General features: G+C 34.4%; 1 protein-coding gene across 10 annotated transcripts in view; it reads right to left on the reverse strand.

The window, feature by feature from the left end:
• Nucleotides 1–20,059, reverse strand: part of ATG4C (autophagy related 4C cysteine peptidase) — a 135,883-nt gene that overhangs the window by 92,658 nt on the left and 23,166 nt on the right. For all 10 annotated transcript variants that reach the window (XR_012324496.1, XR_012324498.1, XR_012324503.1 and 7 more), the window contains exons 2-3: nucleotides 19,190–19,328; nucleotides 12,972–13,055 (exon numbers count right to left, since the gene is read on the reverse strand). Coding sequence is in view for 4 of the 10 variants with exons in the window: in XM_033865606.2 (XP_033721497.1) it covers nucleotides 12,972–13,055; nucleotides 19,190–19,265 (160 nt within the window). In the remaining 6 variants the exon portion in view is untranslated. The remainder of the gene's footprint in view (nucleotides 1–12,971; nucleotides 13,056–19,189; nucleotides 19,329–20,059) is intronic.

A 20,059-nucleotide genomic window follows, 5' to 3' on the forward strand; every position in this document is an offset into this window, starting at 1 on the left:
AAAGTGAGAAGACTCAAATCAATCCAATTAGAAATGAAAAAGGAGAAGTAACAATTGACACTGCAGAAACACAAAGGATCAGGAGAGATTACTACAAGCAACTACATGCCAATAAAATGGACAACCTGGAAGAAATGGACAAATTCTTAGAAAAGCACAACCTTCCCAGACTGAACCAGGAAGAAATAGAAAATATAAACAGACCAATCACAAGCACTGAAATTGAAACTGTGATTAAAAATGTTCCAACAAACAAAAGCCCAGGATCAGATGGCTTCACAGGTGAAATCTATCAAGCACTTAAAGAAGAGCTAACACCTATCCCTCTCAAGCTCTTCTAAAATATAGCAGAGGGAGGAACACTCCCAAATTCATTCTACAATGCCACCATCACCCTGATACCAAAACCAGACAAAGATGTCACAAAAAAAGAAAACTACAGGCCAATATCAATGATGAATATAGATGCAAAAATCTTCAACAAAATTCCAGCAAACAGAACCCAACAGCACATTAAAAGGATCATACACCATAATCAAGTGGGGTTTATCCCAGGAATGCAAGAATTCTTCAATATATGCAAATCAATCAATGTGATACACCATATTAACAAATTGAAGGATAAAAACCATATGATCATCTCAATAGATACAGAAAAAGCTTTTGAAAAAATTCAACACCCATTTATGATAAAAACTCTCCAGAAAGTGGGCATAGAGGGAAACTACCTCAACATAATAAAGGCCATACGTGACAAACCCACAGCCAACATCGTTCTCAATGGTGAAAAACTGAAAGCATTTCCTCTTAGATCAGGAAGAAGACAGGGTTGCCCATTCTCACTGCTATTATTCAACATAGTTTTATAAGTCTTACGCACGGCAATCAGAGAAGAAAAAGAAATAAATGGAATCCAAATCAGAAAAGAAGAAGTAAAACTGTCACTGTTGGCAGATGACATGATACTATACATAGAGAACCCTAAAGATGCTATCAGAAAACTACTAGAGCTAATCAATGAATTTGGTAAAATTGCAGGATACAAAATTAATGCACAGAAATCTCTTGCATTCCTATACAGTAATGATGAAAAATCTGAAACAGAAATTAAGGAAACACTTCCAGTTACCATTGCAGCAAAAAGAATAAAATACCTAGGAATAAACCTAAGAAGACAAAAGACCTGTATGCAGAAAACTATAAGACACTGATGAAAGAAATTAAAGATGATACAAACAGATGGAGAGATATACCTTGTTCTGGGATTGGAAGAGTCAACATTGTGAAAAAGCCTATACTACCCAAAGCAATCTACAGATTCAGTGCAATCCCTATCAAACTGCCAATGGCATTTTTCACAGAACTAGAACAAAAAGTTTTACAATTTGTACGGAAACACAAAGACTCCGAATAGCCAAAGCAATCTTGAGAAAGAAAAATGGAGCTGGAGGAATCAGACTCCAGGACTTCAGACTATACTACAAAGCTACAGTAATCAAGTTAATATGGTACTGGCACAAAAACAGATATATAGATCAATGGAACAGGATAGAAAGCCCATAGATAGACACACGCACATATGGTCACCTTATCTTTGATAAAGGAGGCAAAAGTATACAATGGAGAAAAGACAGCCTCTTCAATAAGTGGTGCTGGGAAAACTGGACAGCTACATGTAAAATAATTAAATTAGAACACTCCCTAACACCATACACAAAAATAAACTCAAAATGGCTCAAAGACCTAAATGTAAGGCCAGACACTATCAAGCTCTTAGAGGAAAACATAGGCAGAACACTCTATGACATAAATCACAGCAAGATCCTTTTTGATCCACCTCCTAGAGAAATGTAAGTAAAAACAATAATAAACAAATGGGACCTAATGAAACTTAAAAGCTTTTGCACAGCAAAGGAAACCATAAACAAGACGAAAAGACCACCCTCAGAATGGGAGAAAATATTTGCAAATGAAGCAAAAGACAAAGGATTAATCTCCAAAATTTACAAGCAGTTCATACAGCTCAATATCAAAAAAACAAACAACCCAATCCAAAAATGGGCAGAAGACCTAAACAGACATTTCTCCAAAGAAGATATACAGATTGCCAACAGACACATGAAAGGATGCTCAACATCACTAATCATTAGAGAAATGCAAATCAAAACCACTATGTGGTATCACCTCACACCAGTCAGAATGCCCATCATCAAAAAAATCTACAAACAATAAATGCTGGAGAGGGTGTGGAGAAAAGGGAACCCTCCTAAACTGTTGGTGGGAATGTAAATTGATACAGCCACTATGGAGAACAGTATGGAGTTTCCTTAAAAAACTAAAATAGAACTTCCCTTTGACCCAGCAATCCCACTACTGGGAATATACCCTGAGAAAACCATAACTCAAAAAGAGTCATGTACCACAGTGTTCACTGCAGCTCTATTTACAATAGCCAGGACATGGAAGCAACCTAAGTGTCCATCAACAGATGAATGGATAAAGGAGATGTGGCACATAGATACAATGGAATATTACTCAGCCATAAAAGGAAACTAAATTGAGTTTTTTGTAGTGAGGTGGATGGACCTAGAGTGTGTCATACAGAGTGAAGTTAGTCAGAAAGAGAAAAACAAATACCATATGCTAACACATATATATGGAATCTAAAAAAAAAAAAAAAAGGTTATGAAGAACCTGGGGCAGACAGGAATAAAGACGCAGACGTTGAAAATGGACTTGAGGACACGGGGAGGGGGAAAGGTAAGCTGGGATGACGTGAGAGAGTGGCATGGACTTATATATACTACCAAATGTAAAACAGATACCTAGTGGGAAGAAACCACATAGCACAAGGAGATCAGCTTGGTGTTTTGTGACCGCCTAGAGGGGCGGGATAGGGAGGGTGGGAGGCAGACGCAAGAGGGAGGAGATATGGGGATATATGTATATGTATAGCTGATTCACTTCGTTATACAGCAGAAACTAACACAACAATGTAAAGCAATTATAATCCAATAAAGATGTGAAAAAAAAAATTTTTTTAATTATAAAAAAGGGCTTCCCTGGTGGCGCAGTGGTTGAGAGTCTGCCTGCTGATGCAGGGGACATGGGTTCATGCCCCAGTCCAGTAGGATCCTGCATGCTGCGGAGCGGCTGGGCCTGTGGGCCATGGCCGCTGGGCCTATGCGTCTGGAGCCTGTGCTCCGCAACGGGAGAGGCCACAACAGTGAGAGGCCCAAGTACCGCAAAAAAAAAAAAAAAAAAAAGACGTGGTACATATATACAGTGGAATATTACTCAGCCATAAGAAGAAACAAAATTGAGTTATTTGTAGTGAGGTGGATGGACCTAAAGTGTGTCATACAGAGTGAAGTAAGTCAGAAAGAAAAAAACAAATACCATATGCTAACACATATGTATGGAATCTAAAGAAATGGTTCGGATGAACCTAGGGGCAGGACAGGAATAAAGATGCAGACTAAGAGAATGGACTTGAGGACATGGCGGATGAAGAGGGTAAGCCGGGATGAAGTGAGAGAGTGGCATTGACACATATACACTACCAAATGTAAAACAGATAGTGGGAAGCAGCTGCATAGCACAGGGAGATCAGCTTGGTACTTTGTGACCACCTAGAGGGGTGGGATAGGGAAGGTGGGAGCGAGGCACAAGAGGGAGGGGATATGGGGATATATGTATACATATAGCTGATTCCCTTTGCTATAGAGCAGAAACTAACACAACATTGTAAAGCAATTATATTCTAATAAAGATGTTAAGAAAAAAAACCCGAATACATGGCAAGCCTCTATTATCAATGAATTTCTCTGAAGGTTAGAGTTTGAATTTAATTCCAAATAAAAATAAAAATATCTTAAAACTGAATATGGCACTACAAGTAAGTCCAAAATTTCCACTTTGGAGACATTTAAATTTGTTTGAAATTGGATATAATAACACATAACTCTCACAGCTCATCCTGAGGCTTGCCAAACACATAGTTCTAATCTCCTATCTTGACAAAGTGATTAATTCTTTATTCTTTTAAGATCTAGTCTCCTCTTAATATTTACTCTAAATATTATTGTGAAACTGTTCATACTAAATGAACTTTGTTGTCTTGTTGACTTTCCACTATAATACTACTCCTGCTATTCCACTTTTTGACTGACTTTCCTTTTCACAGTATTAACTAATTATATCTAGAATGCTTTTTATCTACATCTGCTCCCCCTCCAGATTTCAAGTATTCTAGAGGAGAAGAAATATGTTTATCTTCTAGACCTCTGAATGTTCAGCGCCTAACACAGAGTTCAGTCCATAGTAGATACACAATAAATATTTGTTTTGCTTTGCTTTTGTTTTCTATGATGGAAAAGACTTCTGAGCAGACGTTTATGAAGAGTGAGAATGCCTGAAAGAATCACTACAAAGAATGAGAAAGAAAGCTGATAAAGGAAATAGAAGAGACCTGCTAGCAATATTGAGGGCTCAGTCAAGGGTGCTTATCGCAATCAAAAATCACAATTATACCGCAACTAGAGAAACCCACGCACAGCAACAAAGACCCAATGCAGCCAAAAATAAATAAATAATTTTTTTAAAAAATCACAATTAAACAAGCTAATATGAGAAATAATCAAAAGTACAACAAACTGCAGAAATAAATTCTGAAAGAGTGTAACTATTGTAATTATCAGGTATGGGATAAAATAAGTATGCATATGTTTAAAAAGTAGAAGGTACTGAAAGGTGGACAAATAAAAGAAAACAATTAAAATTGACCAGGCACATGTAAAGGAAAACCAAATAAAACTACTAGAAATGAAAAATATAATAAATGAAAATAGAAATTTGGTATAGGTTAAACAGAAAATTATACAAACCTCAGAAGATAATCAAGGAACCAGAAAAACTAAAGAAGTTACTCAGAACACAGCACAGAGAGAAAAAATAACAGAAAATATAAAAAACAAGAATTTCAGGGCTTCCCTGGTGGCACAGTGGTTGCGGGTCCGCCTGCCGATGCAGGGGACGCAGGTTCGTGCCCCGGTCTGGGAGGATCCCACATGCCGCAGAGCGGCTGGGCCCGTGAGCCATGGCCGCTGGGCCTGCGCGTCCGGAGCCTGTTGCTCCGTGGCGGGAGAGGCTGCAACGGTGAGAGGCCCGCGTACCGCAAAAAAAAAAAAAAAAAAAAAAAGAATTTCAGAGACATGAAAAAAATCTAACAGAAAGACTTATCAGAGATGCAAAAGGAGAGAACAAGAAGAATGGAGAAAAACTATAATTAAAAGTGGCTGAAATTTCTTCAGATTTTAAGAAATATATGATTCTGAGTAGAATAAAGTGAAATCCACATGAAAGACAAAGAGCTGATCTTAGAAGCAACCAGAGAGAAAAAACATAGAAATGAGAAAAAACATAGAAATGATAGCTTCAAAACACTAGAGAGACTATCTTGTCCTAAAGTGAGCAAAGATTTACTAAGCAGAACACAAAAAGTACTAACCATTTAAGAAGATAAAAAAGTTAACCAGACTATATTAAAATTAAGAACTATGCTCTTCAAAAGACAAACTGAGTGAAAAAGTAACGGAGTAGGAGACAACATTTCCTATAGACATATCCAAAAAAGGATTCATATCCAGAATATATTAAGGAAACCTAGAGAGATAATCTAATAGAAGACATATTTAAATGGAAAAATATTTATGAAAATATGCTCAATTTCCTAAGTTAGACAAACGCAAATTAAAATAAAATGTGGCTCTAATAAACATGGAAAAATACCAAGTACTGGTGAGCTGAGAGCAAGCAGAATTTGCATACACACCTGGTAGAAATACAAATTGGCACAACTGTTTTATAAAACTATTTGGTAGTATATAGTGAGGCTGAACATATGAATACCCTATTACCCAGCAATTACATTCCCAGGTATACATACTGAATGAAAATCCATACACATGTTCATTCACCAAAGCACATGTACTAGAATATTCAAGCAGGGCTCTTAACGATTGCCAAAAATTGAAAACTATCCAAATGCCCACCAAGAGTAAAATGGATGAAGTGTGGCATATTCACACAATGCAATACTCAGAATAAAAAAATATCCAGCTCCCAACAAGGTAAATAACACAACGTCTGGCAATCAATCAAGCATGCAAATAGGCAGGAAAACACAAGCCAAAATGAGAATACTCAACCAAACAAAAGTGAACCCAAACTAACACAAATGCTAGAATTAGCAAACAAGTACATTGAAACAGGTATTACAATATTACATATGTTCAAAAAGATAAGTAGAAGATTAAGTAAGGAAGGAAGATAAGTAAGGAAGTTTTTTTTTAATGGTACTTTCAGATATATAAACTACAATGTCCAGGATGAAAAATATACTGACTAGGATTTATGGCAGATTAGACATTGCTGAGGAAAAGATCAAAAGATTAGTGAACTTGAAGACACAGCAATAGGAACTATCCAAATTAAAACTCAGAGAGGAAAAAGAATTTTTTTAAAAAATAAAAGCACATCCGTGAGATGTGGCACAATTTCATTCATGCTAATATATGTTCAATTGGAGACCCAGAAGGAGAGGGAAGAGAGGGGAAGACAGAAAAAATATCTGAAGACAAAATGGCTGAAAAAATTCAAAATTGGTGAAAACTATGAAACAACAGATTCAAGAAATTCAACAAAACCCAAGCACAAGAAACATGAAGAAAACTATACTTCACATCATAATCAAATTGTTCCAAACTAGTGATAAAAAAAAAAATCTTAAAAGTAGTCAAGAAAAAAAAGCCACATTATGTACACAGAAAGATAAGGATGACCTCAGATTTCTCCCTGGAAACAAAATAAACAAAAAGATAGCAGGGCAACATCTTTAAAGCTACTGAAAGAAAAAAAATAATCAACCCAAAATTCTATACCCAGCAAAAATATCTTTCAAAAATGAAAGCAAAACCCTTTTTCAGAGACACAGAAGCTGAAGGAGTATATCACCAGCACACCTTGCACTATAAGAAATGTTAAAATAAGTCTTTCAAGCAGGAAAATAATGGATTTTAGCAGATGGAAATATGGATTCACACAAAGGAATGAAGAACACCAAAAATGATAACTATATGAGCAAGTATATTATTTTTCTTATTACTTAAATCTCTTTAAGTAATTGACTTAAGTAATTGACATTGACTGTTTAAACAAAAATAATAACAATGTATTATGGCATGTATAAGATACAAATAAATAAAATGTATGACACCAGTAGCATAAAGACCAGGAGGAGGGAAGTGAAGTACACTACTCTAAGGTTCTTATACTATATGTGAGCTGGTATAATATCATTGAAGGTAGACTGTGATAAGTTAAAGATATACCCTAAAACCTTAAAGTAACCCAGTAAAATAACACAATAAAAAGTTACAGCTAATCAGCCAACAAAGAGATAAAATAGAAATCAAAAAATATTCAATCTGAAAGAAGGTAGAAAAAGAGGAAAAGGGAACAAAGAGCAGATTTAACAAATAGAAACCAAATAGTGAGATAACAGACAAACCTAACTATATCAATAATCATATAAAATGTGAATACAGGCATACCTTGTTTTTGTTCTTCACTTTATTGTGCTTTGCAAATACTGCGTTTTTTACAAATTGAAGGTTTGTGGTAACCCTGTGTTGTCAGATGATGATTAGCATTTTTTAGCCATAAAGTATTTTTTAATTAAGGTACATATATTATTTTTTTAGACATAATGCTATTGTATACTTAATAGACTATAATACAATATAAACATAACTTTGATATGTACTGGGAAACCAAAAAATTTGTGCAACTTACTTTATTGAAATATTTGCTTTATTGCAGTGGTCTGAAACCAAACCCACACTATCTCCGAGGTTTGCCTGTAGTCTAAACAACTTAATTAAAAGGCAGAGATTATCAGATTGTATAAAAAAGCAAGACCCAGCAATTTACTTCCTACAGGAAACAAACTTTAAATATAAAGAAAATAGATTAAGTGTAAAAGAACATAAAAAGATATACCATATAACCCTAAGCAAAAGAAAGCTTAATATCAGACAAAGTAGATTTCAGACCAAAAAAATATCACCAGGAATAAAGAAGGGTTTTATAATTATAAAGGGGTCAGTTCATTAACTGACCATAACAACTCTAAATGTTAATGTACCCAATAACAAAGCTTCAAAATTGAAGAAGCAAAAACTGATAGAATTGCAAGGAGAAATAAACAAATCCACAATTATAGTCAGAGATGTCAATATCCCTCTCATAAAAATTGGTAGAACAAGTAGGACAGAGCAAGAATAGAGAAGACTTGAACTCAACCAACTTGACCTAACTGCCCTTATAGAACATTCCAGTAACAATACATATTCTTCTCAAGCACACAAAGAACATTTACCAAGTTATACCATATTTAGACCATAAAGCAAGTCTCAATAACTTCAAAGAGATTAAAGTCATAAAAATATTTTCTCTGACCACAATGGAATTAAATTAAAAATCAATAACAGAACGAGATCTGGAAATTTTCCAAATTAAGTAATATACCTATAAATAATTGATTGCATCCTGCACACCCTTTCTTACTAAATGGCAAAAGTCATGTTTCAAAAAATTCCAAATTGTGGGATCTTATTTCCACAACATTTGGGCATAATCTTGGCAACATGTGGAATAACGAAGATCCCTGAAAATAGTAAAGATAGTACAAGAACCAAGAGCGCGCAAAGGAAGACCCCTTGATACCTTACTTTCATGCCCTTTATGTCCTATAAAAACATCCCTAGGCAAAGCTCCACCCTGGGCTGGTTTCAGTGCAGAAAAAACTTTTATTATTTTCTAGCCTCTGCGCTACCCTCTCTACTTTTTAAAAAGCTTTTTTTCCCCCTTTTTTCCACGCACTATTTTGGGGTTTTTTTGTCCATAGCTTAGAATCATTGTCTATAGATGCTCCTCAGCCCCAAAATTAGGAAGGAGAGAGCCTTATCTCTGTTATTCATGTTAAATCCTTTGGGTCCCTAAGACAGAACTGGTATACTAGAGATAACCACAGATACAGTTTTTCCTTAATGGTCTCTGGGCCCATCATGTCCTGAACCACCTAAGAGAAAATCTGGTGGAGATTGACCAATGCACAGTAAATCTAAAAAGCTGTGAGTACATAATGACACACAGAGAGAAAAGGCTAGCATTAAAATATTTCAAATGCGATAAACAGAATATTATATTTCTGTTGAAGCTATAAAGAAAGTCATGACAAAACAGGGCAATAACCTTAGGACAAGTGTTATGAAATAGAAATTCACCAAAGTCATACCATAATTATAGGATTAATAAACCTTTACATAATATGGGTTTGTATACCCACAATAGGAGAAATAATAAAGAAAATTAGCCCCCCATAATCAATAGACCTTTATGTCATATATTTCAAAAGTTTTAAAACTTCATTAACAACAAAAAAAATCCTTAATACGTGACTTCCACCATGTCATAATCCCTTTGTTTTTCTGAACAAATATTCTAATTCCCTTTTACCTTATCTTGATTATTATGACTCCTCTTATTTTCAAAATGTATATTTAAATCTCTTTTCAAATGTGTATTTGATCTTATTCAGTGTTATTTCTCCTGTTTTCAGAATTATACTTGACTCACTAAAATTTGTACGCTTTTAAGTACAAGGGCCTCCCCCTCTCTGAGGATACCAAAAAATTCCTAGAAAGGTGTAAGAAGTTTCTCGTCGCAACTCGAGAAACCCCGTGCATCACAATGAAGACCCAATATAGCCAAATAAATAGAATACACTTTGGCTTTCATGCATAACAAAGAGCCACACTCAGTAAATGCAGGTGAGCTGCTGTTAATTTTACTGCTTTTACTTTTCTATCCTTACCACTCCAGTGAAACTGATCTCTCAAAAGTCATCAGCAATTTCTCATTGACAAATCCTACAGCCTCTAATCAGGTTTTTTCCTGCTTAACCTCTTTTGAGCATTAGGCACTTTGTCCCAACTTTTCTCCTGAAAATCTCTTTCCTTCAGTCTCTATGATAAAATACTATCATGGGTTTTGTCCTATATATTGCCTACTCCTTCTCAATTTCATTCACTGATTCTTCTTCATCAGTAGATCCTTAAAGATGAATATTCTCCACCTATACTTTCCATCAATGTGACCTTATTCATTAGCCTCAAATGAAACTGAAAATAACTAGCCAACCAATTCTAAACCACCTACTTCATTCAGACTGTTTACTTCTGAACGGCCTACTTCAAACACTACATGTCCCTGCAAAATCCACGCTTCCTCTAGTATATCACATTTGGTTACTAACACTACCTATAATCCAAGATAGTAGTCTTTAAGTATTCTTTATCTTCTCTCTCTCATGACCTCAAATCCAATCATTTGTCAGATGCTATGGTGTCTACCTTAAAATATCTCAAGTCAATCCTCTCCATTTCCACTGCCCTATATCAGAGTCATCGTACCTTGCCTGATAACTGACTTCCAATGGTTCTTCTACATTGCTATCAGTTATTTTTCTAAAGCATGTATTTAGTTATGATTATCATATGCTCCTTCTGGGCAAGATCAATGTCCTAGCTAGCATGTTCTCAATACATGATCACTGAAAATAATTAAATGAATTCTGGTATTTTGTTGTTCAAAAACCTAGGATAATAATAACCATTGTAGTTAAGAAGCTGGGTACACCACCCCCTATCTCTCTGATAACTTAGAAAATTTGCTTGAACCAAAAATTCTGTGACATGTAGAAGTTCAAGCTAGCCCCCCCCAGATTTCTGTTAATTCTACACAGCTTAAACTCTCTTGGTTCCTCCCCTCCCTCTTCTAACTCCTACAATGATATGAGATGCATTTTTCATTCCAGATGCCAAATCCACCCCCTTTCCAAAAGAACTTTTCCTACACCAAGCATTTCATAAACTTACCTGACTTTACTGAAGACCAGAGCACATCAAGGAAACTTCTCAGTGGACATGCAGAATCCAACCATCTTTCTGGCTCGCTCTCCTTTCTCCCTCCCGAGCCCCATACCCTTGTCTTTCCCTGTATCCCGACTCTTAGTCCAAAACAAAACAGTCTTCTATTTGTCTCATTTGTATCTCCTATATCATTTACTTTTCATCTCTTGAGTTGAGGACCCCCAAGAATCCATTTACTGCTCAAAGTATTTCTTCCAAAAAATATATAATGCTATCCTTAAAAAGAATTCTAATAACTTTTTCTCACATTCCTTTTATCATGAATAATAATATCATTTAGAATGCTTACATGTACGAGGCATATCACTAAACGCCTACGAAATAGGTATCATTAATACTTAGGGAAATTACATAACTTGCCAAAAATAACAACTAATCAGCAAAAAGAACCAAAATTCAAACCCACATATGTCTCATCCCAAAGCCCATACTCTCCTCTGCCTGTAAACAAATGACCTAACTCTTCAGCACAGCATTCAAGATGCTCCTCCATAATTTGATCCTTTTCATAATTCTCTCCCACCATGGTTACACTGGACACTTCTGTTTCCTATATATACTGTCTAACATCTCAGTGCTATTGCTTTCACCATGCCATTCTATTTACCTAAAATGCATGCCTTCTTTATCCATCAACTTCCTACTCATCTTTCAAGAATACTGTGAGGACTCAATGAGTTAATACATGTAAACTACTTAAAAATCCTGTCTGGCGTATTATAAATACTCAATAAATGTCAGCTGTTACTATTACAAACCATTTAGGCTTTAGACAATTGCTGATGTGACCAAAAAAGATCAACCAAAAAATGAATACAAGCCTTGATAATCACATACTGTCACATACATTCTTCCCCTCTCCTCTCTCTCACACACACACACAAACACACACAAAACACACACACTCATACATACAAAATACCAAGCAAAGACATATAGTACAAAGAATGCCAGTATTAAAATGAAACATAGTCTTGGTTTAAAATTCAACTCTGTCATCTAATACCTGTGTGATTTTGGACAAATTATTTAACTTCTCTAAACTCTGGCTTTCAAACACATAGGATAGGGACACTTAAATCTACCTTGTAGGCTTGTTGTGAGAATTAAAGACATTTCCCAAAGAGTTTAGCATGATGCTTGACACATAGTAGGCACTCAATAGGGGACATAAATTATTAAAAGAAAATATATGATAATTATAGAAAGGATGAACATATATGAAAATTCAGAAACATCAAATACAGTAAATAATTCCAGAAATTGGAGCATCCTTAAGAATTGTAAAACTTACCATTTTTTACGTTAACTAACGTGATACTTTAAGTTATTATCATATACTTTAAAATTATCATCAGAGAACTTGATAAAGAATATTAAGATATTGATTCAAATAATATTTACTTAGCACTCATATGGTAAGTCCAAAATTATGAGGGATATAACAAATGGTGTATGACGGTATGAACTTTATTTTCAAGGAATTCACAAGAAACCCAAACCATATGGCAGTATTTTATGTGTTACATAAAATACAGGTTTTTAAAAGATATATTCCAAAACATAGGCATAAAAAGTAGAATGGCGGTTGCCAGGGGCTGAAGGGAAGGGAGGAATGAGGAGTTATTGTTTAATGGGTACAGAATTTCAGTGTTACAAGATGAAGAGTTCTACAGATGAATGGTGATGATGGTAGCACAACATTATGAATGTATTTAATACCACTGAACCGTACACTTAAAAATGACTAAGATGGTAAATTTTGATATGTGTATTTTACCACAATAAAAATAACTGGAAGTAAAAAACAAAAAGAAATATGTCAGAAGTAGGTTAATCTGGAAATAAAATAATGAAAACAATTACACAATGAATTTCTACAAAGATTTTTAAATGGATTACAAATTTAGCACTTACCTTCATATTTAAAATGGTAACACTTTCCAAGCAATAATACAGGGGAATTTCTACTAAAATATGTCTTTGTTTTCAACACCCAACCTAAATGAGAAAAAGAGAAAAACAGTTTTGCAATTAAAGGATTTCAGACTAAAAGTTCAGCAGCATTTTCTTTTATTTAATTTCAAATCACCAATTCTCAATTATGGATGTGCATTTTTTACAAGTGTAGCAAAAGTATTTTGACAATGAACTGAAAATACAGGCCACTTATGCTACTTTCAAATAAAGCAAAGTATTTTAACCACATTCTGCCCACTTAAAGAACATGGCAGAGAAAAAATTTTAGTTTTAATTTATTTTCAAACAGATCACAATGTTCTTATGGTATAAAAATTAAAAGGTACAAATTCTACTCCAGTTTCCCTGACACCAACCTCTTTTCCCAAAGGCAACAAATTTTACCAATTTCTTATATCTTCTTCCATTTTAGATATTTTAAAGGTTTAAAGTATTTGAATATTCCAGTGAAGTAATTTAGGGAAAAGATCACACAGTACACTAATGCTTATGATAAAAGTGGATCTCTGAAGTTTCCTAGGGAAATCTGTTTTTACCCCATCATTTCAGCCAAATGAGGATTTCTGAAAGTGATGTATAAAGCTTTCAGACATTTTCATCTCAATTTTCCACCTTCCAATCCCCAATCCTCAACTCTTAGTTGCAAACTCTAATTCTTCCAATTTTCTTCCTACTAAACTGTCTATATCTAAAAGGAACTATCCTTTTGGTTTTTTACGATGCCATTAATAGTTCTCAATTTCCTAAGAAAAGCACTTGTCCATTACATTCCTGAATATTCCTAAGTGTATGAAATTTCTGAGTGCTAATGGCAGACTTAAAAGCAGCTCCTAAAATGCAAGTACATATAAATAAAAAGAATCTGAAATTGGGAGTTAAGAGACTTAGGTCTAGTCTTAAGCAGGCCAACATTTATATTTAACAGAGTTGTTACAAAATTTTAAATGAGTGATTTTTATGAAAGTGCTCCCTTAAGTACTATAATACAAATAAGCATAAAGAACAAGTAAATTAAAATATGTATTTATAATAAAAATCATGCAAGTATCTGAGTTTGGTAGTGAAAAATAAAGAATGGAGGGACTTCCCCGGTACTGCAGTGGTTAAGAATCTGCCTGCCAATGCAGGGGACACAAGTTTGATCCCTGGTCCAGGAAGATCCCACATGCTGTGCAGCAACTAAGCATGTGCACCACAACTACTGAGCCTGTGCTCCAGAGCTCGCGAGCCACAAAACTGAGCCCGCGTGCCACAACTACTGAAGCCCGCGCACCCTGGAGCCTGCGCACTGCAACTACTGAGCCCACATGCCACAACTACTGAAGCCCGCATGCTCTAGGGCTTGCGTGCCACAACTACTGAGCCTGCATGCTGCAACTACTGAAGCCTAGAGCCCGTGCTCCGCACCAAGAGAAGCCACTGCAAGTGAGAAGCCCAAGCACCACAATGAAGACCCAACACAGCCGAAAAAAAAAGAAAGAATGGAAAGTCAAATACAGTAATCAGGCTTTGGATTACTGCAATACTCCCCTAAAATGGCTTATCTGTAATCAGTTTTTCCCCACTCTAGCATATGCCACATATCCCTGCCAAATTAATCTCCCTGTGGCTCTGCTTTGATTAGGTAACTTGTCTGCTCAAAAACCATCCTCAATGATTCATTACCTAACAGATTTATAATGAACTTCTCTGTGATACTAAAGACTTTCCACAATATGATACAAATTACCTTTACAGCCATCTTTTCCACTACTTCTCATCTATACTCAAAGTGGGCTTTACTATTTGGTTCATACTATTCCATAACAAAAATATCCTCCCCAATATCAGCCCATTTAAATCCACTTAAATCTTCTTCTTCTGACTCAAACACACACTTCTAAAACATCTTTTCCTTTTCCCACCTATCTCTCATTCTCTTCTCTGAACTCCAATGGGAAAATAGTATTTACTTACCATCTATTTTACACTAGGAACTAAGCTAGGTGCTTTACAGACATTGTTTCATAGGAGTATTATTAGTACCATAGGAGTATTTTTAGTACCATACGAGAATGATTCTAATCCCCAAAATGATAACAATCCCCTCTCCCCAAAAGGCAGTATTTCCAAAGCAAATCCTAAGAACTTCATAAAAACAACCTCAAAAACTAACAAACAAAAAACCTTTAAGGAGGAACTTCTCTCTTTCTCCCTATGCTTTACCCTCTACCTGTATACCCTCTTACCAGTCACCAGTCCTTCCGAAAGAAAAGAAAGGTGAATCTGACAAGTCAGAGCCTGAGGCTCTACAACGATCTACATTTTACACGAGCAATGAGTTATAGTGCACACAGCAGGCAGAAGTTGTCTCTTAATGGCTAGGCTAGAATTGACATAGCTTCATTTCTAACTCATTCTATTGGTTGATATGAGACACAAGCCAGCCCAGATTCATATGAGAAAAGAGACAACACAAGATGTGATTCACTGAGGACCGTCTTTGGAGCCTAGCTACCATAAACAAAATGTTACCAAAAAACCGATAGTCCATTAAGTTAGCAATCTGAAAATCACAAGTCAGGCTTTAAAAGATGCAAACAAGCCAAAGAGCATAGAAATAGTAGAGATAATAATGATTTTCTGGAGGAACAGAAACACCCAGAAGGATGATTTACTTCTTAATATTTTAAAAAGGAAATCAAGTTTACATACCTCATAAAGACATGTAAATGTGGGGGGGGGAAGCAAAAATGAAACATTTTTGAAAAGAAAGTAAGGTCCAGTTTTGTTAAGTGCTATGCCATTTCTAGTTCCATCTTTATATAATAATATTGTCATTGATAAAAAGTATTCCTAAATTATGTTCAGTGTATTCAGAGAACAGCAAGAATAGGGAGCAAGGGAGGCTGGGTTTGAATACAAGTTTCAAGACTTACCTAGATATATGACCTTGAATATGTCACCTAATCTCAGTTTTCTAATTTGCAAAAAAAGAATACCTTAGAAACATATTAGATTTAAATCTCAGAAAGATATCTAACTCAGAAAGATGAAATTTAAATGAGAAGGTACATAAACTACAACATACTAGTGGGTGCTCAATCGATTTTAATCCTTCTTAAACCATCCATACTACACAGACTCTAAACAATGAAAATACATTCAACATTTTAGAATAATTTTCACCAATAAAAATAAAACTAAAATACTACTCTATAACTTAAAACTATCTAGAACATGTAGCTACCCTGAACAATCTGTTCTTCAGAGATTAGGGATTACCATAATCTTATGATGTCCACTTAAATATCTAGATAGGGAAAGCTACACATATGTAAATAATAGGTTAAATAACAATTCCTAGGTCACTACTGAAATGTGTTGAGTACCTGTATGACAATGTTCAGACCTTATAAATGAAATCTTCACCACATAACCTATCCATCAGATTAAATGGTTGAAAAAGAACATAAGCCTCTGTTTGCAGATGACATGATTTACACACAGAAAATCCTAAAGAATCCAAAAAAATTATTAGAATAAAAGAGATTATCAAGTTTACAAGATACAAGATCAAATCACAAAAATCAATTGTATTTCTATATACTAGCAATGAAGAGTCTAAATGAAATGAAGAAAATTCATTTTAAAATAGCATTGAAAAGAATAAAATACTTAGGAATAACTTTAACAAAAGAAGTGCCAAGACTTGCACACAGAAAACTACAAAACATCATTGAAAGAAATTAAAGACCTAAATAAATGGAAAGACATCCCATGTCCATGGATTGGAAGACTTAATATGGCAATACTCTGTTAATATGCCAATACTCTAAAAATTGATCTACAGATTTCACTAAAATCTATATAAAAATCCCAGCTGGATTTCTCGCAGAAATTGATAAGAGGATCAAAAATTCATATGGAAAATGCATGGAATCCAGAACAGTCAAACAATCTTGGAAAAGAAGAACAAAGTTGGAGGAATCATACTTTCCAATTTCAAATTTTACAAACAGCTAAAGTAATAAGAGAATGTTCTACTAGCATAAGAACAAACATACAGATTAATGGAATAGAATTGAGAGTCCAGAAATCAATCCTTACATCTATGGTCAACTGATTTCAGATAACTGTGGCAAGACCAGTCAATGGAAAAAGAATATTCTTTTAAACAAATGGTGCTGAGACCAGATAGCCACATACAAAGAATAACGTGGAACCTCTACCTCACATCATATGCAAAAATTAACCTGAAATGGATCAAAGACCTAAATATAAGAGCTAAAAAGATAAAAACTCTTTAAAGAATAGGTGCAAATCTTCATGACCTTGATTTAAGCAACAGTTTCGTAAATACAACATCAAAAGCACAAGCAACAAAGGGAAAAAAAATAGGTAAACTGGACCTCATCAAAAAGTAAAAGTTTTATGCTTCAATGGACACTATGAAGAAAGTGAAAAGACAATCCAAGAATGGGAGAAAATATTTGCAAATCATGTATCTGCTGAGGGATTTTTATCTAGAATATATAAAGAACTCTTACAACTCGATAATAAAAAGACAACCCAATTTTAAAACATGCAAAAGATTTGAATGGACATTTCTTGAAAGAATATATACAAATTACTAATAAATACATAAAAAGAAGATTAACTTCATATGTTCATCAGGGAAATGCAAATCAAACTCACAGTGAGATACTTCACACTCCCTAGAATGGGTCTAATTAAAAAGATAGATATTAACAAGTATTGCTGACGATGTGGAGAAATTCAAACCCTCAAACATTTCTGGTAGGAATGTATAATGGTGCAAACAGTTTGGAAAACAGTTTAGTAGTTCCTTAAAAAGTTAAACTTAGGGTAAACATATGATCCAGCAATTCTACTCCTAGGTATATACTCAAGAGAACTGAAAACATATGTTTACACAAAAACTTGTATACAATATTAACAGCAGCATTATTCATATAGCCAAAAAGTGGAAACCACCCAAACATCTATCAACTAATGAGTGGGTAAAGAAAATGTGATATATCCATACAATGAAATATTATTCAGCCGTATAAGAGAATGAAGTACTGATATATACAGGCTACAACATGAATTAACTTTCAAAACGTTATGTCAAGTGAAAGGAGTCAAAAACAAAAGGCCACAAGTTATATGATACCATTTATATGAAATGTCCAGAATAGGCAAATCCAGAGAGGCAAAAAGTAGACTGGTGGATGCCAGGGATTGGAGAGAGGTGGGGAGGAATAGGGAGTAGTTGCTAATGGGTACAAGGTAGCCTTTGGGGGTGATGAAAATGTTCTGGAATTAGATAGTGATGATGGTTGTACATTCCTGTGAGTGTACTAAAAACCACTGAATCATACACTTTAAAAAGGTAAATTTTAGTAGTATATGATTTAAATCTCAATTTTTCAAAAAATTAATGTCTATAATCTTCAAAATACAATGTCAAGTTATTATCAAGTTTTAACTGCCTAAATAGCTAGCTGGCCATGACTTCCAATGAACCAGGAACCAACAGCCAATTGTGTTTTACTTGAATTTACACTGTTAAGGGGTTTTACTAAATTTTATCATTCCTATCTTATGGATATGAACTTCTTCCGGTTGAAACTGGTTCTGCTGAGTATTTCTCCATCTTTGAAGGATTTTTCATCTCCAATTTGTTTCTAGTCTTAAGTGGGCTTCAAAACCACCATATGATCCTTATTGGATTTGTATGCAAATCAAGAGTAACTAAGTTATAGAAATAAGGATCTGAGTGTGTTCCTAGAAGAAAGTCATACGCATCAGCATGTGAACTTTAAATGGTCTGCTTTGTGCGTTCAGAGGTCTATTTTGCTTGCTTCCTGGTTCATACATGAGGTTGCCTGATGCTGAGTCTGAAAACCTGAGGTATTATCATCACCTGAATAAATTCTATCTTCTTTGGAATTTTCTTTTTTAAAGGACCATATGATATGCCTGAGTTTCTAAGTAATGTTTATGATGGTATTTGGCTCTTTCTTCAGGTAGTATTCTTATCTACATTCCTTACAGAAATATTTCATTCAAAGAGAATCTCAACAATTGTCAGTGACTTAATACAGGAGATAATACATGTCTTCAAATATTTCTTTGGATTTATACAATTTTCAAATCTTGATACTTACTATATTTCATGTTGTTCCAAGCAGATATAAATTTAGTTTTCAGTTTGTCAACTTCATCTGTTCCTGTGGCCTCCATATTCAGATTCTAAAGAAAAAGCCATCACTTGATTGCATTCTTCTGTAAGTTTAGACTTTTGTTCTGACATAAAGAAAAGAAGTTAAAGAAAAATAAGTAATGAGTACGTATTATATGGTGCACTATCTGCTAAAGTTACTTAAGTGATTAAATACAACTTGAATTGGAAATGAGCAAACCAATTTTTCATTTTACAGAATAGAATACAATATACTCTATAAATATTTTAATTACAAAATATTTTATATTTTATATTTTATATACAACAATAAAAATTATCACACAAAACCAAACAATAAACTCCCCCAGACACTCACAATTAAGAACAATAACTTAGTAACACAAGTCAGTTTTGATGAGACTATTCAAGACTTGTTTCATTTGTAATCAGAGAGTGTGATTTGAAATCATATAAGAAGTGGCAATTATCTTCAGAATGGAGGCTTCCACTTATATTGATTAAGTCACTACTTTCATATAAAGCCTAGTTTTTTTTTTAATTAAGGCATTTCCTATATTTCCAATACATCCTTGCTTCTTACTGCAGCACTTTTTAAAAAATCAAATGGCTTAAATTTACAAGACAATGTTTTCTTACTTTAAAATAAGAATAAATGTAGCTTATAAGTATTTAACTTACTTGAGGGAAAACTGAGATACGTGATATGTAATCTGAAAGACGAACAAATTATAACTGAAAATGTTTGAGCTTATTTGAAATAATTCACAAACAGTTTTCTTTTCAAGAAAAGAATGCTACACAGAACATCACCCTTTCAGGGTTATAAATATCA

This window comes from Tursiops truncatus, chromosome 1, assembly GCF_011762595.2.
Source record: "Tursiops truncatus isolate mTurTru1 chromosome 1, mTurTru1.mat.Y, whole genome shotgun sequence".
Classification (NCBI taxonomy): Eukaryota; Metazoa; Chordata; class Mammalia; order Artiodactyla; family Delphinidae; genus Tursiops; species Tursiops truncatus.